Source organism: Ammospiza caudacuta, chromosome 28 (assembly GCF_027887145.1).
Source record: "Ammospiza caudacuta isolate bAmmCau1 chromosome 28, bAmmCau1.pri, whole genome shotgun sequence".
In the NCBI taxonomy this organism is placed as follows: domain Eukaryota; kingdom Metazoa; phylum Chordata; class Aves; order Passeriformes; family Passerellidae; genus Ammospiza; species Ammospiza caudacuta.
In genome coordinates, this window is record NC_080620.1 from 2,997,749 (window position 1) to 3,023,570 (window position 25,822).

Below are 25,822 nucleotides of genomic sequence, written 5' to 3' on the forward strand. Positions count from 1 at the left end.
TGGCATTGAACCGGGATTGAACCAGGATTGAACGGGGATTGTACCGGCATTGAACCGGGATTGTAGCGGCATTGAACGGGCATTGAACCGAGATTGTATACCGGCATTGAACAGGGAACGGGGCACAGCACCGGGATTGAGCCGGAATTGAGCTGGGATTGAACCAGGAACAGGGCACAGCACCGGGATTGAACCGGGGTTGTACCAGGATTGTCCCGGGAATGAGGCACAGCACCGGGATTGTACTGGAATTGAACCAGGATTGAACTGGGATTGTACTGGAATTGAACCAGGATTGAACCAGGAACAGGGCACAGCACCGGCCCTGCACTAGGCATTGGACACTGGGCACAGCACCGGACACAGGGCACTGCACTGGGCATGGCGCATCGGGCACGGCACAGGGACAGGGACAGAGCATGGAGCATGGATTTGGGAGTGGGGCGTGGATTTAGGAATGAGGCATACCTGGAGTGGGGTGTGGCACCAAGGACGGGGCACTGCCCTGGGCACAGGTCACTGGGGTGTGGGACGCTGCTCCGGGCACCAGCACCACACCAGGACCGGTACCAGAGCCAGGCTGGGTGCCAGCCTCCCAGTGCCACTGCAGGGCCACCTCCCTCCCCTCCCAGCTGTGCTGGCACCCTGTTCACCCCCTGCCATCACCCCCAGAGCGGGCACTCGCTGCCCTGCACTCTCCAGTGCCACTGGACACCACACTCAGCGCAAGGGACGATTTTAATCCAACATAAAACTTCCCGAAGGTACGAACAGAGCCGGGCGCTGGGCAGGAACACACAGTCCCCTCGGCTTTTAAGACATTTCCCACTTTAAAAAATTCCTCTTCCCACCTTACCCACGCCACCAGTGTGCAGCCAAGCCCCTCCATGCCACCGGGGGTGCCCGGTGTCTCCCCAAAACCCCGCTGCCTTCCCAAGACCTTCCTACAGAGAGAGGAGGGAGAAGCAAAGGAAACACGGAGCAGCTCTGGTTGCTCATTTTTGGGGGGGTTTAACAGCACCAGTTGAACGGGAGAAGCGGGATACGGAGCCTGGCACAAACCACACGTGCACAAAAGAATCCAACACGCAGCCCAAAAATCCACCGGGGTAACGGTGACACCTGATGGCAGCGGGGTTGGCAAACCAGGGATGTGCCCCTGTCACCAAACCACGGCAGGGGAGGGGAGGCCAGAACATGCATCAACAAATGGAAACGTTTATAGGCCAGAAAACGGTAGAAAGGGGGGAGAAATGCTGGGTTGAGCTGTTGTTTGTTGGGTAGAGAGCAATGAGGGGGGAAAGAAGGGGGTGAAATTCCCAAATTACAAGTGAAGCAGCACAGGTGCTCACTGGGTTAGGGCAATTTAAAAAAAAAAAAAAAAAAAAAAAAAAGATAAATTAAATTGGGATTTTGTAAGTGTATGTGCACTGACCCACCAACATCATGGGATTTTTGAAAGAGCAAAAACTGACCCTAAAAGTCCCATTGATATTCCCATCTGGGGAATGTCTCAGTTTTCCCCACCTGGAAGGGCCAAATGGAGGCTATAAAATCTCCAAATAAACTAATTAAACCCTTTTTATACCTTCTATAAGCTTATAAAATGATCCATTTGCTCATCATCTGATGATCCATATGCAAAGAATATCCCCCCCTCTGCATCCCAGCATTTCGAGGATGTTACTGTGGACTTGGGGTTTTGTTTTAATTTTAAATATTAGAGTTATGGGGTTCTTAGGAGATTTGGAGTGTTTCCAGCTAGAATTGGAGTTTAAAAGTAGGTAAAAGCAGGTGGGTTAGAAAACAGTGGGCTGGGAGACGCACGGGAAAGGCTGGGACTCCCAGAGCTGGGTTGGCCCCTGCGACAGTCCTGCACTGCCCGTTTAGCTTATAAAAAGTAATAAATTAATTAAGGAATATTTGCATCGAGTCCTTTTCTGTACACAGAGGTTGGGGCCCAGCTGGGGAAACGCCGCTGCCGGAAAAGCTCCTGCGTCTCTATAAAAATATGAGCATCTTTCAGGGAGTACAAAAAGCCTTCCAGGGGGCCGAAGAGCCGGGGCACAGCCGGCCCAGCCAGGGTCCAGAGTGGCTCCGGGGACATTTTTCTCATGGATTTGCCGCACAGAACGGGGTGCTGGGGATGCTGCAGGGAGCCTGAGCCATCCCTGGTGCCTGCATGGGGCTCAGGCGTGCTTGGCCCCGCTCCACAAGCCCCGGGGAGCCGGGAGATGAGCCCCCGTTGGCTCCTGGCCCTGTGCTGGCACCTGCCAGTGGCCAGGTGAGCCCTGCCCGCAGTTCCGCTGCTGCTGCTGGGAGCCACGGTCCCGGTGCTCACACCCATCCCACCACGGCAAGGAGATGATGCTGCTGGGCTGCTCCGTGCTGCTGATGGGGTAGGAGCCCTGGCACTCCCACTCGGGCACCGCCGGCTCCTGCTCGTCGCTCTCCGAGCCCTGCACCGCGATCTGCGGCACCGTGCCGGGCTTCAGCTTCGGCAGCAGCTCCGCACCGGCCGTGCCTTGCCCTTCCTCGCTCTTGCCACCATCTTCACCTCCTGCCGCCGTCTCCTGCTCGTCAAAGCTCACTTCTTGCACCGCCTCTTGCTTCTTGAACGAGTCCCTGCGCTCCGACAGGTTCAGCCGCCGCATCACCACCATCTCCTGGTCCCGCTCGTGCCGCTCCGCCAGCCGGGAGCTGCCGGGGTGGTACCCATGCTCCCCGGGGTAGGACAGCGCGTCCCCCTCGGCGATGGCCTCCCCATCCAGCGAGGACATCATCTCCAGGCCCAGCTTGCGGCCGCCCGTTTTCTTCTCGGCCAGGATGGTGACGATCTTCTCGGCCGACTGGACGCGCTTGAGCAGGGGGGAGCGGGGGCAGTCGGCGCTGCGGGGCCGGGAGCTCTGCCGGACGATGGTGGGGGGGGACAGGGTCTTGCCCTGGAAGGAATGGGGCGTTTTGGGGTACCCGTGGAGCGGAGACGGGGAGCGCTGCGGGGAAGGCGGGCGCTGGGCTGAGGAAGGGGTGCAGGCCAGGGGCGAGGGGGGGATGCTGCTGGTGGATTTGCGTCGTCCCACTTTGTAGCGCGGCCCACCCAGTTTGGGGGCCAGCCCGTGCAGGGAGCTGGGGCGCACGTGGCCGGCGGGTGACGTTGGGGTGCTGGAGGAGGGAGAGGTGCTCTGAGGGGACACAGCATCTGCCGTACAAAGAGAAAAGGTCACTGTAGGGCTGGAGGGACGCGGCCTCCCCGAGGGACACGCAGCATCCTGCCCTGCCCCGAGCCAATATCCCCCCCTGGGGTACCTGAGGGCAGGTCGGGAGCGGGGCTGCGGCACGGCGTGGTGGGACCCGGGGACAGGCTGTGCGTGGGGGACTCCGGGAGGCTCTCACTGGAGGACAGAGAGTGGTGGAGACCAGAGGAGAAGCTGCGGCTGGTGTGCAGCACCGACGACTGCTTGGAGATCTTCTTGAAAAGGGATTTTCTCCTGCTGTGGGGACAGGAATAATTTGGCTTCTCCTTAAAGCTGTCAGTCTCAAGTGTGCTGACCTTGTGGCAGCAGGACCAGACCCCACTGGACACCCTGATATGGCAGATCCAGAGCATCCAACTCAGTGCTGGCAGGACCAGATCCCACTGGACATCCCAGTATGGCAAATCCAGAGCATCCAACCCAGTGCTGTCAGGACCAGACCCCACTGGCCACCCTGATATGGCAGATGCCCAGCATCTCCCAGTACCCCACATAGTGGGATAAATGCCATTTTGTCCCAGTTTTACCTACCTGTCTTGGCCATCCCTTTTCCTGCTCTTTTTACTCCTCCGTGCCATCCTTGTCTTGGAGCTGTTTTTCCTTGCAGGACCGATTTTGATGGAGGTGTTTTCCAGGGCAGTGGTCCGCAGGGCCACTTTATTCCCACTCTGGGGGATGGAAAACAAATCTTTGCAGCAACAGATCTGAGCTAGCTGCTGCCTCAACTGCCAGCAAAGGCAATGATGAATTCATGTCCTGGGAGAGCAGAGTGGCTCTAGTCACCCACCTTCAGCAGCAGCTCCACCACGTCCCGATGGACCAAACCCAGAACGGACTCTCCGTTCACGTGTGTGATGAGATCTCCCGCCCTCAGCCCGGCCTCCTGCGCAGGGCTCCCCTCCTCCACGCTCTGCAACACAAACAGAGCGGTTCTATTTGGATCCCAGCTCCCTCCTGGGGTTTAAAGCACCTCTAGACCCCAGGGCACGTACCCAGACCATGTGGTGGACGGTGTAGACGTCGCTGTCGCCCATGTAGACGCGGATGGCGCGCAGGGTGAAGCCGTACTTCTTCCCCGAGCTGTGGATGATGATGGGCGGCCGCAGGCTGGCGATGGCCAGGGAGGAGTCTCGGCTCGGGGAGGAGTCCCGGGAAGAGGGGTTGGATGAGAGGGAGTGAGGGGAGATGGGGCTCATCAGGGCGCTGCCACCAAAGTCATCTGCAAGCAGAAGGAGCCACCTCAGTCCGGCAAAACCACGCGGCAGTGGCCATCCAGCAGGGTGAATCAGCCAGCACACAGACCTGAGGTGATGATGAGGGACAGGGCTGAGACGGAGGCAGATTTGGGCACACGGCTGCCCAGGGAGGCTCTCTGCCTGTCCGGCACATCCTTCTGGGTGCTGAGCCGACGGCCCCCGCTGGGCTCCAGGCTCCGCGGGGTCGAGTTCTTGGTGCCGGTGCTGTTGCTCCGCAGGCGGATGCGGTTCAGGCTCACCAGATCGGCTGCATGGAGGGGAGGAGGGGGGGTTTGGGCATGTGGAGAAGCCACCCCGTGCCCTGCAGTGTTGCAGCGTGATGCATTAGCCTATCTCAGTATCCCAGTTCTTTACCCAGGAGTGTCAATAACCCCTCCCTTCCCCTCCCTTGCCTCTGCTAAGTGCAGTCCATCAATCTTAACATTCCATTAAGGGCATCGTGTGATTGGCAGAGTTCAAAAGATGCCTCTCAGCCCTGGGGACATTGGGCTATCCAGGTGTCATTTGTCCCCTGAGACTTCCCCTTTCATACCTGGTTGATGGGATCCCTACCCCTTCCCTCCCCCTCTTCCTGGGGTTAAAAAGACACAGCAACCATGTGGCCATGGTTCTATTGGAGCTGTTGCTGCATTCAGAGGCCTGTGTGCCAGGAATAAAGCTCTGGATCCAAACCCTCCAGCAGAACCAGACTCTTTTTCCTTCACTTCGCCTAAAGCCAGAGGTAAACCTGAGTTCCTGCATGCCTGGACTTGTCTCTAGTGCCAGCTGCAACATCCAGCTTAGCCAAAGGTGTCTCTGAGGTGAAACCACCACAGCTGCCGTCCTTGGTCAAACAGCAAGGGCCAAACAAGCCCAGGCACGTCCCATCTGGCTATATTGGTATTAAATTCCAATATTTTGGCGCCCAACGTGGGACAGCTCAATCCTGAGAATGGATCAATCAGGGAAGAGACCCCTGAGGTGGCACCCTCACTTTTGCTGCAATATCCAGCCAGCCAAAGGTGTCTCTGAGGTGAAACGACCACAGCTGCCGTCCTTGGTCAAGCAGCAAGGGTCAGACAAGCCCAGGCACGTTCCATCCGGCAATATTGGGATTTAATTCCAATACTGGTTGTCCCCAGAGATCCGCACACTGCCCGCAGCCTGCTCACCGGATAACGCCGACTGCTTCACCGCGCCGCCAGTCCCCGCGTCCGAGTCTCCCACCACAAACTTGGGTCTCTCGGGCTTGGACGCCACACAAGGGCTCTCATCCTCCGAGGAGAAGGCAAACTTGGGCATGGTGTCCAGGCTGAGGGTGCTGGGCAGCGCCGTGGGGCTGCGGCTCCGCTCGTGCCGGGAGCTGGAGCTGCCGGACGTCCAGGAGCGCAGGCTGTGGGGAAGAGCAGGAGGGATCAGGATGAGCCAAGGTGGGCAAGGCAGATGGCATTGAGCCACTGCAGCACCCCCAGGACACATCCCACCGACCCCTCAGAAATAACCAAACCCTTCAGTGCCATCACAAACCCGTGGTGTCAGCACAAACTCTTGATCCCAGCACAAACCCTCAGTGTTGGTGCAAACTCTTGGTCCTGACACAAACCCTGTGTTGGTGCAAACTCTTGATCCCAGCACAAACCCTCAGTGTTGGCACAAACCCTTGGTCCTGACACAAACCCTTGGTCCTGACACAAAGCCTTCAGTGCCATCACAAACCCATGGTGTCAGTGCAAGCTCTTGGTCCTGACACATACCCTCAGTGTTGGTGCAAACCCTCAGTGCTGGCACAAACCCTTGGTCCTGACACAAACCCTCAATGCTGGCACAAACCCTTGGTGCTGACACAAGCCCTGGGCACCATCAGGAGCCCACCCCAGCAGTGCAGCCCCCTGGTCACTCACCGGGGCTCGGTGCCCGCTGGCCTGCTCTTGTCCTCATCCCCCGAGTGCCGGTCCCACCGCTCCTCCTTGTCATCGCAGTGACTCCGGTCAGAGGAGGAGAGGCTCAGGGTGGAGTTGACTGCCAGGAATTCTGAGCTGCTGTACACCTGAGAGGGAGAGGAACCATCAGCAAGGAGCAGAAATTTGGGAGTTTGGGTGCTGTGGTGTCACCAAGATGGCGATGCTCAGCACAGCCACGCCGTTTGTGGTGCCACAGCATTTGGGATGCTGCAGGAGGGGCTGGAGCACCTTGCTGAAGCGGTGGGAGCAGGAGGAGAACTGCCCAATCTCCACTGATGATTCCTCATCGTTGGTTTCCTCATCCTCTGAGTCCAAGTGACGATACCTCTCGGAGCGAGCTGAAAGCAAGAGGGGAAGGGATGTCACCCTGCCTGCAGCCAGAGGGGAAGGGATGTCACCCTGCCTGAAACACCCCACATCCTGCCTGCAGCAGAGCCCCAAAGGGTGACAGCCCAGCCCCAAATCCCAGGGGAGTTTTGGGGGATGAAGCAGGTAAGGGTGAGCAGCCTGCAAAGAGGATTGCATCTGTTTTGTGATTTGGGTTGTAAAGCGACCAGCTTCACCCAGGAGATTTTCATCCCCCATAGGAGCATCCAAAGTGCAGCTGGGATAACGGATTGGCAGAGGTCGAAGAGGGATGGATTTGGCCTCACTGTCAAAGTAGCTGGTGTCATCCTCTGACTCCAGCTGGGGGATGAACTCGGCCTTCTGCCGCAACAGCCCATTCCAGTCCAGGTGGAGGAAGAAGGAATGGTGCTTCACCTCGTGTGCACCTCCTGCCAGGCAGAGAAACCCACGTCAGGGGCATGGGGCAGGATCCAGGGGGCTCCCACTGCCACCCTAAACAGCACAGTCTGCCCTCCACACAGAGCAAACAGCTTAAAAAAGATAGACAGGAGCCCTGTGAAGCAGGACACTTCCTCTCAGCACCCTCAGCATGGCAGGACATGCTTTGGACTCAAAGCCATATAAATTTGATGGGAATCAAGGTGCCCCTAAAGGGGCTGCCATGCTTACCAGTGCCCAGGCGCTCGAGGGGGCACTGCCTCAGCAACCGTGTGATCAGGTCCTGGGCATCTGCAGGGAGAGCCTCGTCCCCTTCTGGCCACATAATTTCATCTGCAAGGAAAAAGGAAAATGAAAAGGGGTGGCTGGAAGGGTTTGGACCCTTCTGGGCAGCAGGAAAGTCTCCCAGGAGCTGCAGCAGGGGAAGGGCCCTCCCAAAATGGGGAGTCAAAATTTGAGGAGCCTCCTCACTGCTCAGCGAGGGTGACAGGAAGGAATGGAGCTTCCCACGTGTTAAAGGAGGAGCCTTGGCTGCTAGGAACACTGACACTCACCACTGATGACCTGCCCAAAGAGCTCCTCGGGGGTGTCTCCGAAGAAGGGGACACAGCCCACCAGAAACTCGTAGAGGATGATGCCCATGGCCCACCAGTCCACGGGCTTCCCATAGCCCTGGATGAGGATGACTTCGGGGGCAATGTACTCCGGAGTGCCACACACCTGTGTGGGAAGCACGGGCTCACACCTCTGCAGTGACCTTTGCAACAAATCCTGAGGTTATCAGGGATGGCAGGTCAGCCACGTGGAGCAGGAGCTCGTACCTGCTTGTCCATGAACTCCCGCGTGTCCTTCTCCATGTGCCCTTCGTAGAGGTTTGTGGTCATGTTCATCAGGCCAATCTTTGACAAACCAAAGTCTGTCAGCTTTATGTGGCCCATGGAGGTGATGAGCAAACTGCAGGAGAAGACAGACACCCCACAACGCTACTGGTTGCTTCTGGCGAGACCTGAGATGGACCAGCCGCACCCCAGGGCCTCTGGTCCTGATGCAACAGCACAGAACCAGTCTCTGGGGAACAAAACCCATTCCGCCCTTCCCTCTTGGCTTTCCCTTCCCCATTCGAAGCCCCGTCCTTGCTCAGAGCTGCCCCACAGGCTCACTTGTCAGGTTTGAGGTCCCGGTGCACGATGCCGTAGTTGTGGAGATACTCCAGGGCAAGAACGGTCTCAGCAAAGTACATCTTGGCCATGTCCACGGGCAGGGGGCCCATGTTCTTCAGCAACGTGGCACAGTCCCCCCCTGTGGGGACACAGGGGGCTCAGGGAAGGCAGCAAGGTCAGCAGGACCAGCGGGCTCCCACCAGCCCCTCTGAGCAGCTGATCCCCGGCACGGGGCACAAATACTCCCATAGGTGACCATGCTTCCCTAGGTGACCACAGTCACCACCTTCATCATGGAGATCAGGACCACAAAATCATCTCCTTGTGCTTCCCTGGAGCACAGCAGGGCAGGAGATGTCCAGGTGGTGTCCTTGATGCTCAGGCTTTGATATCCTCCCCTCCTCCCTGCACCGTCCAGTCCCGAGCTCTGCTCTCACCTTCCACGTACTCCATGACCATGCAGAGGTGCCGCTTGGTCTCGAAGGAGCAGAACATGCTGACCACGAAGGGGTTCTCAGCAAAGGTGAGGATGTCCCTCTCCACAAACACCTGCTGGATCTGGTTCCTCAGGATGAGGTTCTGCTTGTTGATTTTCTTCAGGGCGAAGCGCTGCCGCGTCTCCCTGTGCCTCACCAGGTACACGGCCCTGGAGGAACATCCAGACCTCAACACAAATCCTCCAGCCACCACACCATGGGGCATGGACAAAGAAAGGCTTTGGAGTTGTTTACAGATGGAAACAACTGGTAGGAGCTCCTCAACTCACCCGTAAGCCCCGTTGCTGATCAGCTTGATGGTCTCAAAGTCCCCCTCACAGGGCTTCCTCCGTGGCACAGCGATTGAAGGCTGGCTCTGAGGAACACACAGGTTTTTAATGAAGGAGGAATTCACCCAGCACCATCATGTACCACCTCCAAAAGCTTCCTTCTGCCAGAGCCCTCCCTAGTGTCAAACCCCAAAGCAGAAGCCTGAGATGCTCTGCAGATCACGAGCCCCCTCTGAGCTCTGTCCACTCAAGAAGCCAAATGAGGGACTGTGAGATCTTCCCCTTGAGTACATCAACCACCCCTGGGGACAATCCAAAATGAACAGCTCCCAGCCTAGGACAGCTGCCAGGAGCTCTGGTGAGGGGTGAGGCGGGAGGAAGCTGGAGGCAGCAGGTGGGACAGGCAGTGGGACCATGCTCACCTCACAGGTGTCATCGTTCTCCGGTGTGATGGTGTTCCCGCTGTCAAAGTGATCCAGCTGCCCCATTTCTGCAGATCACAGGGATGGTTTTCACTTTCCTCATGATCAACACCCACCAAAATCACCCCCTGCCCAACCACTCTCCCCCCCAACCCAGAGACCCCGTGGGGATTTGGCCACATGCTTTGCTTGAGCTATCCTATGGAGAAATTCAGGTCATGACGTTAAGAGGTTCAACACGAGGCTAAACATTTATATAAGTCTTTTTTTTTTTTTTTTTTATAGTCATTCCTGCGTTCTCCAGGGATTATGATTCACCCCCCAGGGCCACGGATTAAGTGTTTTTGAGCTTAATCTGCTTTGCTGAACGTGTTGGAAGCAATAATAAGGGATGTGGGGCTGGCCAGAAGGACTTGGCCATCGTCCTGGTCCTGCTGTGACCTCTCTGCCATGACACCAGCTCAGCCCTACATGGCTCCCTGACACCCCCCAGTGCTCAGTTGTGATCACCAGTGGACAAACTGGGAGTCCACATCCTCCTGCAGACCTCAGAGTGGTTCCTTACCCTCCAGTGGGTCCTTGACGAGCCCCAGTTGGCTGATGATGTATCTGGGAATATCAGTCTTTATTCCCTGTCCAACTTTGGCATGTCCTTCTGCAGCTTCCAGGAGATGGTAAAACTCCTCTGGGTCAAACTCCTGGATGGGGAAAACCAAGCACAGTTGAGAAGAGAGATTTTGCAAAGTTACATTTTCACTCTAAGCCTTGCAGGTGACACCTGTGACTGGGGACAGGCCATGGATGCATCATTCCCTTGTCATTCCCCAGGTCATGGGTGATGGAAAAAAAAAATGCAGTTCTGTAGTGAGTTGGCCTTGGAAGAAAAACTAAGGGAGATGAAAATTTCATCAGGAACCACAGCACAAGGTCGCTGCTTTAGAAATTGAGCAAATCAACCAAAAAGAAAAACCAAAAAACCTGAAAACCACAGAGTCACAGAATGGTTTGGGTCAGAAGGGAACTTAAAGATCAGGGAGACCTTCCACCATCCCAGCTTGCTCCAAGCCCCATCCAACCTGGCCTTGGACACTTCCAGAGATCCAGGGGCATCCTGGAGGCTTTGCCTCCTCTCTAGGCTGGCACACACCATGACAGACAAGACAGGAGCCTCCATGTCTTACCAGGCACTCCAGAAGTCGGGCAGGCCGGGAGATGATGATCAGCAGCTTCCTCACCAGCTGATCAATGAACTTCACCTCCTCGCTCTCAGAACGCTCCTGAGCCTGTTGGGAGTGGAGACAGAATCCAGGAGTCTCTTGGTGGCCTCACCAGGTGGCACCAGGCAGGGAACTTCCCCTCCATACTCACGTCTCGGAGCATCTTCTCCAGCTTCTCCTGCAGCTCCATGAAGTAGCGGGAGGTGATGAGAGCTCCCTGGGACTTGGCCAGGCAGTCTCGGGCCAGCTCGATGATCTGGTGGTGGATGAAGCCCAGCACCCCATCAGCCAGGGGCAGGGTGCTGCTCGGGGAGAAGTTTGTGATGGTGTCCTGCAGGCGCTCCTCCATCTGGGCTGTGGCCTGCAGGGCGGAGTGGATGGTGATGGCCAGGAACACACATCCCCATGCCAGGGGTCTGGCCAGGATCTCATCCTACCACCTCCTGCACTTGGTTTGGCCAGCCAGGATCTCATCCTTCCACTTTCTGTACCGGATTTTATCAGTCAGGATCTCATCCTACCACCTCCTGCATTTGATTTGACCATCCAGGATCTCACCCTACCTCCTGGACTGGGTTTGGCCATCCAGAATCTCATCCCACCACCTCATGCACTGGTTTTTATCAGTCAGCATCTCATCCTATCACCCCCTGCATTTGATTTGACCATCCAGGATTTCATCTTACTTCCTGGACTGTGTTTGGCCAGCCAGGATCTCAACCCACCACCTCCTGTGCTGAATTTTATCAGTCAGGATCTCATCCTACCACTTCCTGCATTTGATTTGACCATCCAGGATCTCATCCTACCACCTCCTGCACTGGGTTTTATCACTTAGGATCTCACCCTACTACCTCCTGCAGTTGATTTGACCATCCAGGATCTCACCCTACCACCTCCTGCACTGGGTTTTATTAATCAGAATCTCATCCTACCTCTTCCTGCAGTTGATTTGGCTATAGAGGATCTCATCCTAGATCCTGGACTATGTTTGGCAAGCCAGGATCTCAACCTATCACCTTCTGCACTGGGTTTTATCAGTCAGGATTTCACCCTACCACCTCCTGCATTTGATTTGACCATCCAGAATCTCATCCCACCTCCTGCACAGGGTTTGGCCATCCAGAATCTCATCCCACCACCTCCTGCAGCTCAAATATCCACATGCACATCAAGGCCCCCACCTGGGAACTAGCTTCCAACAGACTGCAAAAGCTCCACCAAAGTCTCCAGAGCCCTCTGCCTGCTTGTGTGGACAACAAACCCCAGGTTTGTTGTGTTTCCAGTGTCCCCAACACCCCCATGATTTACCCATGGATTCCACACTCCCACAGGGAGGAGAAGGCACTGCCAGAATGCCATGGAGGCACCAACACGCTCATCCCTCAAGTCCTGGCTGTTACCTTGGGGAACCTCTCCTTGTAGACATGGTTCATCATCACCACCTCATTGTCAAACGTTCCACTCGTCCGTCCAGGGCTGCAGGGGGAGGAGAAGGGCGGCGTTACCAGGGTCAGGTCATTCACATCGGTGCAAATAGTCACTGTCCCTGCTCCTAACTCCTGGTTCCAAGTGGTGAAAACTCATCCAAGTGGAGCCACCAGCCTTGAGCCAGTGCTCCCAGCAATGTCCCAGACACTGGAGGTCCCTGGGATGTGGTCAAGGGAAGCTTAACCAGGTCCCCAAACACAAATCACTTGGAAATCCAGAACGGAGAGGTTCTGGATGTTCAATCATCCCCTCAGCTTTGAAGAGCTCGTCAGTCCAGGGCTGCAGAGGGAGGAGAAGGGTGGCGTTACCCGGGTCAGGTCATTCACATCTGTGCAAATGGTCACTACCCCTGGAGAGCAATTTGGTCCCTGCTCCTAAATCCTGGTTCCAAGTGGTGAAAACTCATCCAAGAGGAGTCACCAGCCTTGGGCCAGCACTCCCAGGCACTGGAGGTCCCTGGGATGTGGTCTAGGGAAGCTTAACCAGCTCCCCAAACACAAGTCACTTGGAAATTCAGAACTGAGAGGTTCTGGATATTCCACCATCCCCTCAGCTTTGAAGAACGAGCTCATCTTTCCCTTCCTCTGGATCCCACAATTTCTTGCCATCGTTGCCCTTTTTGCAGCTCACCAGCAAACAAAAAACCCAACCAAACATCATGGTGGCCACAGCAACCTTCATTAAACATGGTTTTCCTTCTTCCCCAACACTGCCCCTCCCAGGGCTCTGCCTGGTGATCCCGTTATGCAAAGCAAGTCACAGGAACAGCCAGCAACTCATTAACCACTATAAAATAATAAATGTTGTGATTAAAACCAGCTCCAGCCCTGCTCCAGCCTGTGCTGTGCCAACTGCAGAACTGGCATCTCCTGGGTGAAAATCTCACCACCAACAAACCCCTGTCAGATAATTAATCTGATTTTAATGAAATTTCAGCCGGCAACACGCAGGGTTGGGGCTCTGCCTCTGGTAGCAAAGAGGGTCGGGAGATTTTTCAGGGGGAAAAGAGGATTTAACCAAATTTAACCAAAAAAACCCAATTTAATAAAAAAAAAATTCAAAATCATAATAACTCAGAGGGACAGGGTTTACATTTTCCATTTCAGGGGAGGCTGCTGCCTTGCTTAACAGACACCTGTGTTTCAAACCAAGCCAGTCTTGTCTCGGGAGCTGTGTCCTACCTGAGGCTGCGGGATCATGGGCACAGATAATTCAGATATGATAATTCAGATATGATAATTCAGATATGATAATTCAGATATGATAATTTAGATATTCAGATATGATAACTCAGAGGGACAGGGTTTACATTTTCCATTTCAGGGGAGGCTCCTGCTTTGCTTAACAGACTCCTGTGTTTCAAAGCAAGCCAGCCTTGTCCTGAGAGCTGTCTCCCACCTGAGGCTGCGGGATCGTGGGTACAGATAATTCAGATATCTGATATGACAATTCAGATATGATAACTCAGAGGGACGCAGTTTACATTTTCCATTTCAGGGGGGCTCCTGCCTCCCTTAACAGACTCCTGTGTTTCAAAGCAAGCCAGCCTTGTCCTCAGAGCTGTCTCCCACCTGAGGCTGCGGGATCGTGGGTACAGATATTTCAGATATCTGATATGACAATTCAGATATGATAACTCAGAGGGACGCAGTTTACATTTTCCATTTCAGGGGGGCTCCTGCCTTCCTTAACAGACTCCTGTGTTTCAAAGCAAGCCAGCCTTGCCCTGGGAGCTGTGTCCCACCTGAGGCTGCGGGATCGTGGGCGCAGGCAGGGCGAGTGCCTGCCCTCCTCATCCGTGACGCTCTCCGTACTGCGGAAATGCTTAGAAAGGAAATGCAGCTCGTCGGGGGTGGGCTGGTACGGCAGCTGGTGCAGGCGCTCCTGGGAGGATGAAGATGACTGGGGACAGAGAGGGAGACAGGGAGGAAGGAGATCAGTGATGGGGCTGTGCTTCCCGGCAGTGAGGGAAATCTCTGAGGAGGTTGGGATACTGACAGGCAGAATGGGTGGGTTTGGGGGTGTGGAATGGGGACAGGAGCAGGCTGGGGAGGTCTGCACTGCTCAGTGCCAGCCCAAAATCCCCCATTCTCCCACTCAAAGCTCCACTGAGCCCCATCCCGTGTGACTCCAGCATCCCAGGCAGCTCAGTCCTGTCACACCCAGGGATGCTGTAATTTTCAGGGATGCTGTAACTCCCAGGGATGCTCCAACTCCCAGGATTGCTCTGATATCCTGGGATGCTGTAACCCCAGGAACACTGTAACACTAGGATGCTGTAACTCCCAGGGATCTCTGATGTCCAGGGATGCTCTGATGCCCAGGGATGCTGTAACCCTAGGAACACTGTAACCCTAGGACACAGTAACTCCCAGGGATGCTGTAATTCCCAGGGACGCTGTAACTCCCAGGGATGCTGTAACCCCAGGAACACTGTAACCCTAGGACACAGTAACTCCCAGGGATACTCTGATGCCCAGGGATGCTGTAACCCCAGGAATGCTGTAACCCCAGGACAGAGTAACACCCAGAGATGCTGTAACCCCAGAAATGCTGTAACCCCAGGAATGCTCTGATATCCTGGGATGCTGTAACCCCAGGAACACTGTAACCCCAGGACAGAGTAACACCCAGAGATGCTGTAACCCCATGGATGAAGTTAACCCAGAGATGCCCTAATGGGACACCATAACCCCCAGGGTTGCTGCAAGCCCACAGCCAAGCCTTATGTGTTTCTCAAAAGCTCATTTGGGAAGCAGGATGCAGCTAAAGCACATGGCCCTTTAGAACCCAGCACCATGGGGCTTTGGAGGCATTTCACCAAAAATCAGAGGGGCTTAGGATCTTATCATCTGCTAGCATGAGAAAGCAAATGCTACCGAGACCGTGGAGCTGGGGGTGTTGGTCCCATAGCCAGAGGAGGGTAACGAAGCCAGTGACCACCTTCTGCCATCAGCCCTGCCAGAGCAAACACAGCAATCACACACAGGGAAAAAACCCAACATCAAAATGCAAACCAACAACATCAGAGCCAAAAACTGGGGAGCAGGACACAGGCGTGGCTTGAGGAATAAAGCCCTGAAATCTCTTTTCAGAATGGACTGAAATGGGGTGAAATAAGGGGTTTGCAGGTGAGGGGGGCTGAATGGACTGAGATGGGGTGAAATAAGGGGTTTGCAGGTGAGAGGAGCTGTTGCAGGGACAGCGGCAGGCAGCAGAGTCAGAGCTGGGGCTCCATAGAATCCATTTCACACAGGGCCAAAAAAAAAAAAAGCCTGCAAGAGTCTGATTTGTAATTAGAGCAAAATCCAGCCTGCTGGGAGTTTTCTTGGTGAGAAACTGGGATTCCCAAAGACTCATCTTGAGAGTTTGAACAAAGCTGGTCTGTACTAATACGGTCATGCAGATCGTGTGCACTGCTGTGAATGATGTGGCTAGAAGGGTTAGAAGTAGGGCTCAGGTGTTTAGGTAGGATGATTTAGTCTTTTGAGTAGAATCCTGCTAGAAATGGTGTTCCTATTAGGGCAAGGTTGCCCATGGTAAGGCATGCAGTGGTTGTGGGTAGTATCTTTTGGAGTCCCCCTATTTTTCAGATATCTTGTTCACCATTTAGGCCATGAATGATGGAGCCTGAGCATAGGAAGAGCGTGGCTTTGAAGAATGCGTGGGTTGAGATGTGAAGGAAGGCTAGTTCAGGGAGATTTAGTCCAATTGTAACTATTGTTAACCCTAGGTGGCTTGAAGTGGAGAAGGCAATGATCTTTTTAATGTTGCTTTGGGTAAGGGTGTGTGTGGCTGCAAATAGTGTGGATAGGGCCCCCAGGCACAGGGTTAGGGTTAGGGCAGGGTCACTGTGAAGAGACAGAGCTGGGGCTCCATTGAATCCATTTCACACAGGGCCAAAAAAAAAAAAAGCCTGCAAGAGTCTGATTTTTAATTAGAGCAAAATTCAGCCTGCTGGGAGTTTTCTCAGTGACAAACTGGGATTCCCAAAGACTCATCCTGAGACAGCAGGCGCCGGGGAGCAGAGCCTGCCCATAAACAGGAAGGGAACTGCTCATACGCAGGCAAATGCTTCCTCTTGGAGAGGTTTCCAAGGGATGGGGACACATCCAGGTCAGGACAAGGCCCTTCACCTCCCACTGCCATTTCCCTTGTGGGGTCAAGGACAGCAGGAGCTGGCAGGGAGCCACATGCAGCTCCAGCAAACTCCTGACCCCACAGCCTGGCTGCTCCCTCTGGTACAAGTGTGCAAACCAGCAGAGCCTCAGGCTTGTTTCCAGTGACAATCGATGGGTTAAACTCAGCCACCCACCCTCCATATGTAATTAATTAATTAGTTAAACAGGGGAGGGCATGCAGCAGGATCTGCCTCTGTGGGGATCTGGATGAGAGATCCCTGGACATTCTCTGAAAATCCAGCAGGAGTTTGAGATGAGGCTGAACACCCAGCCATGGGAACAGAGATATTTCTGCTCCCAGAGCTGCAGGGAGCCCAGTCCTGGTGCAAAATTCTCCACACAGGGATGCAAATAAAGAATCACAGAGTCCCAGATGGGCTTGCATTGGAAAGGGCCTCAAAGAACCAGTCCCACTCCCTGCCATCTGCAGAAACACCTTCCACTCCACCAGATTGCTCCAAATCCTGCCCAGCTTGGCCTTGAACACTTAGAAAAGAAGGTCCCTGATGATGTGGAGCAGACACCACCCCAAAATGCAGCCCATGCCCATCCCTGGTACTTGCCTGTCAGTCCGAGGAGCATGGCTGGGGTGGTGGGAGGAACCAGGCAGAGGAAACAGCACCAGGCCAGAAAGCAGGCAGAAGGAAAGCAAAAACAAAAGCAAAATAAGTCAGTTGAGATCAACAGAACAGTTCACTGGAGTGGGGAATGATCTTTACAGTGAATATTCACTGCTCTGGGGCTGGGAGCTCACCTGCGAGCGAAGGGGAAGTTGATGGAGGTGCTGGCAGAGAAGTTCCGTGGGCTGTCCAAGGGGCTGCTCCCTGCTGCAGGGAGAAAGGGAGAAAATTCATCCCAAAACCCACCCCAGAACCATGTCCACAGTGCTTCAGGCTGCTCCTTCGGGGGAAAGTGTTTAAAGCACTTCCCAACCCTGGAAAAGGCACCTGGAGCCAGCCCACTGCTGCTAACAAGGTGCTGAAGCCCTGCATCTTGTTAGTTTTAGGATATTTGGGTAATTTTGGGAGATGCTGGATCATCCACTGGGATAATCCCTTACCTGTTGGCACGGAGAGAGGGGAGAGAGGCCGTGAGAGGGTCGGAGAGGGGGTGCCCACCACTAAACTCTTCCTGTTGCTGCTTCGGCAGCTGGGGGAAAAAGAGAGGGAATTTATTTAGGGAATTAAAAAAATTTCGGGAATCCATGAGAGCCAGAGCTGGATGGGCTCAGGCACATAAATAAATATCTGCTTGCACATGAATTTCTGTGCCAGGGAACACTGCTGCTGTCACCCCACTGATTACAGATCTCCTGCCACAGGGAAGATCCACCCCAGGCCCAGTGCTGCTGCTGGAGATGGGCACACAGGGCTTTTTTTAACAAAGAACTGTCCCAACAAGGTCCCACTTCTGGTTTTGGCTCACTGGGGAGGGCAGAGGAAGGAGGCCCTTAGGCAAGAGCCCCAGGCAGGAATAGAAAAAGGGATGTAAAAGGAGGAAGCAGTGGAAATGCCCGGCAGCCACAACCTGACCTCTCCAGTGCATGGAAAATGCCCCCAGTTCCCATAAATCCCCCTGTCCTTGGTGGCCCCCATGTGACAGCAGAGAGGACAGCCCCAGGGTCACCAGGAATTTGTGGGAATTTTGCCCCTGTCTGGCAGCAGGAGGGAGCCACGAGCACCAGCACCAGGTGGAAAGCAGCACCAGCACCTGACACCCCAAAACTCCCCAAAAATCCCATCCTGGCACCACAGCCCAGCATCTCTGCAAGGCCACATCCACAAGTGCTGGATCCTCACATCCCCATCTCCATTCCCACCTTCCTAGCTCACAGGGCTTCCATCCTCACAGGAATTCTGGTTTTCCTTTCCAAGGAAAGGCTGCCTTGCAAGAGCAGCTCAACCTCTAAAATTCCCACTGCTGCTCCCCACTGTTGTACCCCACTCCCACATTTAAAGCATTATGGGCTCATTTAAGTTCTCCTCCACTCTGCCAAGAGGAAACTGCAAAACTCCACAGCCCAGAGCAGAGGCTCAGGCACGAGGAGGAGCCTCCCCTTCCCCTCCTTCCGCTTCCTCAGGCTGCAGACTCCTCAAAGACACCGAGTTTCCTCACCCAGCTGGGAACAGGAACCCACAGAGATGCTGCTGATTAAAGGGCAGCTTTTAACATCACCCCACAGCCACAAACACCCACAGCAGCCAGGGGTGAGATGGAACAGAGGGGATCCCCCATGGATCCCAAAAACTGGAGGGAGGGGCAGATGGGGCAGCCAGGGTGTAAAGGACAGTGACTCACAACAGGTACCAACAGGTGGGTGTGCAGGACACTGATGGACAGGCAAGGTGGTCAGAGCTCCAGACAGATGGACAGAGCTCCAGATACATGGTCAGAGGTCCACACAGATGGACAGAGCTCCAGATACATGGTCAGAGGTCCACACAGATGGACAGAGCTCCAGACACACGGACAGAGCTCCGCACATGTGGACAAAACTCCAGACACGTGGACGGAGCTCTACACAGATGGACAGAGCTCCACACAGATGGACAGAGCTCCAGACACATGGACAGAGCTCTACATGCATGGACAGAACTCCAGACATGTGGACAGAGCTCCAAACACATGGACAGAGCTCTGCATGCATGGACAGAGCTGCACACACATGGACAGAGCTCCATAGACATGGACAAAGCTCTACATGCATGGACAGAGCTCCAGATACATGGACAGAGCTCCAGACACATGGACAGAGCTGCACACAGATGGACAGAGCTCCTAGACATGGACAGAGCTCTACATGCATGGAAAGAGCTGCACACACATAAACAGAGCTGCACACACATGGACAGAGTGCCAGACACATGGACAGAGCTCCACACCTAACATCCAGCACCTCTCACCCCCCTCCAGCATCTCTCCCCTGCAGGGCTCCTCCTGCTCTGGCTTTAGTGGAGCTAAACCCAGGAGCCCCAGCTCTTTTGAAGGTCTTGGCCACCAGGGAAGGTCCTTGGGACCCCCCAACCCCTCCTCTGCCCCAGCACAAGGGGTCTCTGGGTGTCCCCCAGGACACACATCCTGTGACTGCTCTGAGCTCACCTGGAGCTGCAGTGACCATGGAGGGCTCAGAGGTTCCCTCTCAGCACCTGGGCTGAGCTGATATATTGGGGGAAGACAGAACCTTCCCTTCCCTTCCCCAAGCATTTTCCCCTTCCTGGAATCACAGAATCCCAGAATGGTTGGGGCTGGGAGGGAACTTTGAGATCACTTCATCCTGCCATGGGCAGGGATGCCTGCCACCATCCCAGGCTGCTCCCAGCCCTGTCCAGCCTGGCCTTGGGCACTGCCAGGGATTCAGGGGCAGCCCCAGCTGCTCTGGGCACCCTGTGCCAGGGCCTCACTGCCCTCCCAGAAACAATTCCTCCCCAGCACCCCATCTAACCCTGCTCTCCTTCCTGCTTTCAGTGTTTCATTTTCTCACTTAAACACAGGCCTGAACCCCTAGCAGAGCTGCAAACTCTCAGCCAGAACCCACAGCCTCAGCCCCGTGTGCTGGATGGGAAACTGAGGCAGGGTGAGCAGCCCTGCCCCAGCACCACAGGGGCACAGGAAGAGGTTTAGGAGCCAGGAGGGCTCCAGGAGCTCTGACACTGCAGAGGGGACAGCCTGGGGGGTGAGGGGCTCGCCTCTCCTGCCTGGCTTTCATTTTGGAAGTGAAAACAAACCTTTAGTGGAGGCAGCTCCCGTCAGGGTGACACAGAGCGCGGCCGGCGTTTCCTGTTTCCGCGCTCCACCCTCGCTCCCACAACCATCCTGCGCCACCGTCACCCCCCCTGCGCCTGACACATCATCTCCAGCTGCTTCCCATCCCTCCAGCACGGAAACCTCGGCCTACAAACCAGCCCTGGGGCACAGACAGCTGCTGGGGCTGCTGCCCGCTCTGCCTCCATCACCTCGCTGCACGTTTGGGACCAAAAATGGAGTGGAAAATCGCTGTCAGCACCGCTCAGGCTGAGGCTGCCTTGGCCCTGGCGCTGCTGCTGCCATCCAGAAGTTGTTTCACGGGGTGTGGAAAGTGTGTGACAGCCTGTGTGACCCCAAAGGCTGGGGTAAAATCGTGTGTCAGACATTGGGAGGAGGAACTGGCACCGCAGCAGTGCCCGGCCTCGGCACGGGATGTGCAGGGGCAGGGGATGGAGCAGAACCTGGCAGCTCTTCTGGGTTCCAGAATACCCTGAAGTGGGAAGGACCCACAAGGATCATCCAGCTCAGCTCCTGGCACTGAACAGACATCACTCTGGGCCTGAGGGTGTTGTCCAAGCTCTCCCTGAGCTGGGGTTGGTACCCTGAGCAGCTCCTGGGATGCTCCGCACACACAACACTCAGCTGGCACGGGATCTGGGCGAGCAGGGATGGGTGGCTCGTGGCCAGGGCTGTGTAACACTGAGGGTGAGGCAGGGAAAAGCACAAAGGGGCTGCAGTTCCTGCTGATTTCCTGAGGGATCTGTCCCTAAAACTTGCCAGGACACCTGAGTGCCATGGGGCAAATGTGCTGGGCACTGCGGGCAGGGGAATCTGAGGTAGAAAAGAGCCGGTCTGGGACAAAGTGGGTGCAGGGTGGAGGGAGCAGGGTGGGGTCTGATGGTGATAAGCAGTGCTGTCCAAGCACTCCCTGAGCTGGGGCTGGGACCCTGAGCAGCTCCTGGGATGCTCTGCACACACAACACTCAGCTGGCACAGGCTCTGCCAGGAGCTGGGTGAGCAGAGATGGGTGGCTCAGGGCCAGGGCTGTGGAACATCAAGGGCCAGGCAGGGAAAAGCAGAAAGGGGCTGCAGTTCCTGCTGATTTCCCAAGGGATCTGTCCCTAAAACTTGCCAGGACACCTGAGTACCGTGGGGACACTGCGGGCAGGGGAATCTGAAGCAGAAAAGAACCAGTTTGGGACAAAGTGGGTGCAGGGTGGAGGGAGCAGGGCGGGGTCTGACGGTGATAAGGTAGCAGGCACAATCTCAAAGGGCAGAGCAGGCTCTGCTCCTGCTGCGTGACTGAGAGCACGTGTCTGTGCTCCCAGCTCCCTTCCCTGCTGGCTCCATATCCCCCAACAGCTCCAGTGTGGAGCTGGAGATTTGGGGAAGTGGGAAGTGCCATGGATCACCATGTCCTGGAAAAAAAATGCTTTCCAGTGGGATAAATTCATGTTTAACTTAGAAATCCGCTGAAGCAAGCAGCTGCATCCAAAGTTTCTTCATGACATTTGTCCTCCATGACTTGTGACTGTGCTGAACTCTGCTGCCTCCAGGAATGGGGCTGGGACAGGGCTGGAATGGGGCTGGAATGAGAACCAGGGTCTGGACAGTGAAATGGAACATGCTAGATGGCACAGATCCCACCACACCCTCATCCCACCCCAGCCTAAACCACTGTGGCCACTCCCATGAACCCACCCTGGAGCACCAAGCAACACCCAAGAGCAAAATCCTAAATCCTCAGAGGGAATCACAGGGTAACAAGTGGGGTATATGTTGGGGAAGATGAAACAGGAAAGCCTTATAAATATGATTGTCTGGGAAAAGATTTTGAGAATATGGAAACTGAAAGCGAAATTGAAATGAAAGCAAGCTTTGAGATGCCTCAGTTACTGAACAATGGGAAAACAATGGTGTGGCTGGCTGAAGGTAATCCCCTTTTGATGGAACAACACCCTCTGCTTGCAGACAGGTCCAAGGCTTAGGGCAGACCCTACTAGCCTGGCAGAAGGGGCCCAAGGAGGAGTTTTTAGGGTTTAAAATGTAACACAGTATGGCAATGTAATGATTCTTATAGGCTGTATGGAAATGCTATAGGATATGTATATTGTACTAGATTGGTTAGTGAGAATCAGAATATTCAACACAGAAGATGATTTATTTTATTGGAACGGGAACTTTGCTCTCTTACTTTTCTATGCTCTTACCCCTTTTACTCTCTCACCCTCTCATCCTCTCTCCCCCTCTCTCCTCTCAGTCCTGCTCTGAGCTGTGGCTGCAGCTCCCAGCAGGGCCCTGCACCCAGGCCCTTTGCAATAAACCCCAATTTCCAAGACCAGAAGAAGATTTATTGTATTATAACAGGAACCTTATCCTCTTTTACTCCCTCTTTACTCTTCCTCACTCTCTCATCTCTTTACCACTCTCTTGCCTTCTCTCTCTTTACCTCTCTCTCCTCTCAGGCCTGCTCTGAGCTGTGGCTGCCACTCCCAGCAGGACCCTGCACCCAGGCCCTTTGCAATAGACCTCAAATTCCAAGACCAGAAGAAGATTCATTGTATTGTAACGGGAACCTCACCCTCTGATCCTCTCTTTTACTCTCTCATTCTCTCTTTACTACTCTCTTTATCTCTCTCTCCCTCTTTGGGGCCTGCTCTGAGCTGTGGCTGGAGCTCCCAGCAGGGGCCTGCACCCCGGCCCTTCGCAATAAACACCAAGTTCCAGACCTGGCTGCAGAGATCTGTCATCCATCCCAGCCATCCTACCCCTGACACTCCTACAGGTATAGAATTATTTATTTCTTTGCACTGCACAAAAAGCCTCAAGAGCCTGCCCAGCACCTTGAGGTGCATCCCTGCCCGTCCCTGCTCTGTCTGGTGCTGGGGAGGGAATTGTACCTGTTAGCTTTGCTGGGCCGTGCTCCTGTGCTGGTTGAGGTGAGAACAGCCATCCATGGAGAAGGAGAACCCTGTCAGCATCCTCTGCCCTGCACCGGCCATCTCCACATCCCCCACGGGAAATTAGGATCCCTCAAAACCTCTTAATCCCACTAAATAACATAATATGCTTTCTGTTAAATAGGCCAGAGCGCTCCTCACCGTGGATTCTAGGAATACCAATGAAAGAAGAGCAAATCCTCTGCCCTTCACGAGAATTACAGCCTCATCATGCTCAGCTGGAGACAGATGACTGCCTAGATCATCTTTCCAATTACACATCTCCCCCTGACCCCCCCCAGCTTGGCCATCCCAGCTTGGAAAACGCCATCCAACGTCTTTTCTTAATTATTAAAGGCCCTTTTTGGCTGTCTTCGTGCACTGGGAGCAGGAATTCCCACAGCCCAGGTGAGCCTGGGATGGGATGGGATGGATACCTTTGCTAAGCAACCGTGCTGCTTTGTGCCAGCTCACGGTGACACTGAGAGACAGCAACAATGGGAACCTCTCTGCTCTGCCCCCGCACCCATCAAACCCCTCAGCACACAAAGCCTCGCCAGGGTTTGATGCCTGGGCCACCTGCAGCACCCCAAACCTGCTGGGGGGAGCTCGCAGCCTCCACCACCCACACCTGGGGGGCTCTGTGGGTGCTCTGCACCTCCTGTCCCCCTCCTTGGGGATGTGTCCCATCAGCCTGCCTGGCCTTGCAGCTGGGGAGATGGGGCACCCCCATTGCACCCCATTAATGCACCCCCCAGCCCTGATAACAAAGGGGGTGGGGGGTCTGGACCCTTCCCACTCTTCCAGACTCCTCACCCTGGCTGGGGCCATGTCCACACAGGATCCATCCCATCAGCAGTGCCCACCCTGGCACAGGGGGTCACAAGGGTTTGTCCTCCCTCTAACACCCCTGCCAAACCCACACACACAAAGGATGGGCACAGAGCACCCCAAAACATCCCTAACGCCCTGGAACCCTAAACCCCACATTCCCTGTGGCACTGGGGTCCCAACCAACCCACCCTGCCACACTGGGGATCTGGAGGGTGTTGCCTCACTGCTCATCACCCCCCAAAAAGATGCAGGTGTGGTGCACAGTCCCACCAAACCCCCAGTGCTGAGAGCCCCCCAAAAACCACACAGCCCCCCCCATATCACACACCCTGGTGCCCACCTCCCCCTGCATTGCTGCCCCTCCCAAACCAAGCACCCCACAATGCACACAGACCCCCTAAAACACACACCCCATTGTGCCTCCCAGGTGCTAAAACACCACCCCAAGCCCCACACATGGCCCTCTCCACACCATACACTCTGCTCCATCCCCCAAAAACACACACCCCCCGTGTGGGGACCCCCAAACCCGAAAGCACACAGCCCCCACTGTGTGGGGACCCCCAAACCCACAGCCCCCGCCGTGTGGGGACCCCCAAACCCACACACCACGTGTGCAAAGACTCATCCCCACATCCCCCCCACCCAGTCACGAACACCGGTGCCCACCCCCCATGCACGGTGGCGTGTCCTGTGCCCCTCAAATCACGAAGCCCAATCACACCCCCAAAACCACGCACCTGGTGCACCCCCTCTGAACCCCCCCAAACCATGGATCCTGGTGCATCCCCCGCTGAATCCCCCCAAACCACAGACCAAATCACCCCCTCTGAACCCCCCCAAACCATGGATCCTGGTGCATCCCCCGCTGAATCCCCCCAAACCACAGACCCAATCACCCCCTCTGAACCCCCTCAAACCATGGATCCTGGTGCATCCCCCACTAAATCCCCTCAAACCATCGACCCCAGTGCATCCTCCCCCAAACCATGCACCCCGATCACCCCCTTTGAAATCCCCCCCAAACCACGGACTCCAGTGCATCCCCCGCTGAATCCCCCCAAACCACAGACTCAATCACCCCCGCTGAACCCCCCCAAACCATGGATCCTGGTGCATCCCCCAGTGAGCCCCCCCAAACCACGGACCCCAGTGCATCCCCTGCTGAACCCCCACCAAATCATGGATCCGATCACCCCCTCTGAACAGCCCCAAACCACGGACCCCGATCACCCCCTCTGAAATCCTCCAAACCACGGACCCTAGTACACCCCCCTCTGAACCCCCCAAACCACGGATCCCGTTGCAGCCCCTCTGAACCCCCCAAACCATGGACCCCGATCACCCTCCCAAAACCACGGACCCAGTGGATCCCCGGTGAGCCCCCCCAAAACCACGGACCCAGTGCATTCCCTCTGAACCCCCCCAAACCACACACCCTGATCACCCCCTCTGAAACCCCCCCAAACCATGGACCCCGATCACCCCCCCAAAACCACGGACCCAGTGCATTCCCTCTGAACACCCCCAAACCACGGACCCGATCCCCCTCGCTGAAACCCCCCCCAAAACCCCGGACCCCGTTCACCCCCCAAACCACGGCCCCGTCTCCGATCCCCTGCCCCCGGTGCCCTCCCCCGGTGCCGGTTGTGCCGCCGGTACCTCTTGGAGCGCTGCAGGAGGGCTCCGGCCGCCCGCTGGCCCCGGTAACCGGGCGGGGCGGCTCCCCAGCAGCTCGGGTCCGACATCGCCGCCCCCCCCCGGTACCGAGCGGCGCTTCCGGTACCGAGCGGCTCCTCCGGTACCGAGCGGCGCTTCCGGTACCGAGCGGC

The 25,822-nt window shown here is 55.6% G+C and overlaps 1 protein-coding gene across 1 annotated transcript; it reads right to left on the minus strand.

Annotated features, from left to right (window-relative positions):
• Window positions 1–1,425: 1,425 nt before the first annotated feature.
• On the minus strand, window positions 1,426–25,822 carry MAST3 (microtubule associated serine/threonine kinase 3). The gene is made up of 27 exons (XM_058821255.1): window positions 25,653–25,822; window positions 17,534–17,622; window positions 17,228–17,300; window positions 17,037–17,057; window positions 15,172–15,250; window positions 14,037–14,194; window positions 12,205–12,280; window positions 10,953–11,162; window positions 10,766–10,867; window positions 10,150–10,282; window positions 9,585–9,652; window positions 9,163–9,248; window positions 8,834–9,042; window positions 8,397–8,535; window positions 8,058–8,190; window positions 7,791–7,956; window positions 7,468–7,569; window positions 7,104–7,226; window positions 6,679–6,788; window positions 6,391–6,536; window positions 5,662–5,882; window positions 4,557–4,757; window positions 4,247–4,473; window positions 4,042–4,164; window positions 3,786–3,922; window positions 3,307–3,491; window positions 1,426–3,199 (listed from the first exon to the last, which is right to left on the minus strand). The coding sequence occupies exons 1-27, from the start codon at window positions 25,736–25,738 to the stop codon at window positions 2,190–2,192; spliced, it is 4,413 nt and encodes a 1,470-aa protein (XP_058677238.1). The 5' UTR covers window positions 25,739–25,822; the 3' UTR covers window positions 1,426–2,189.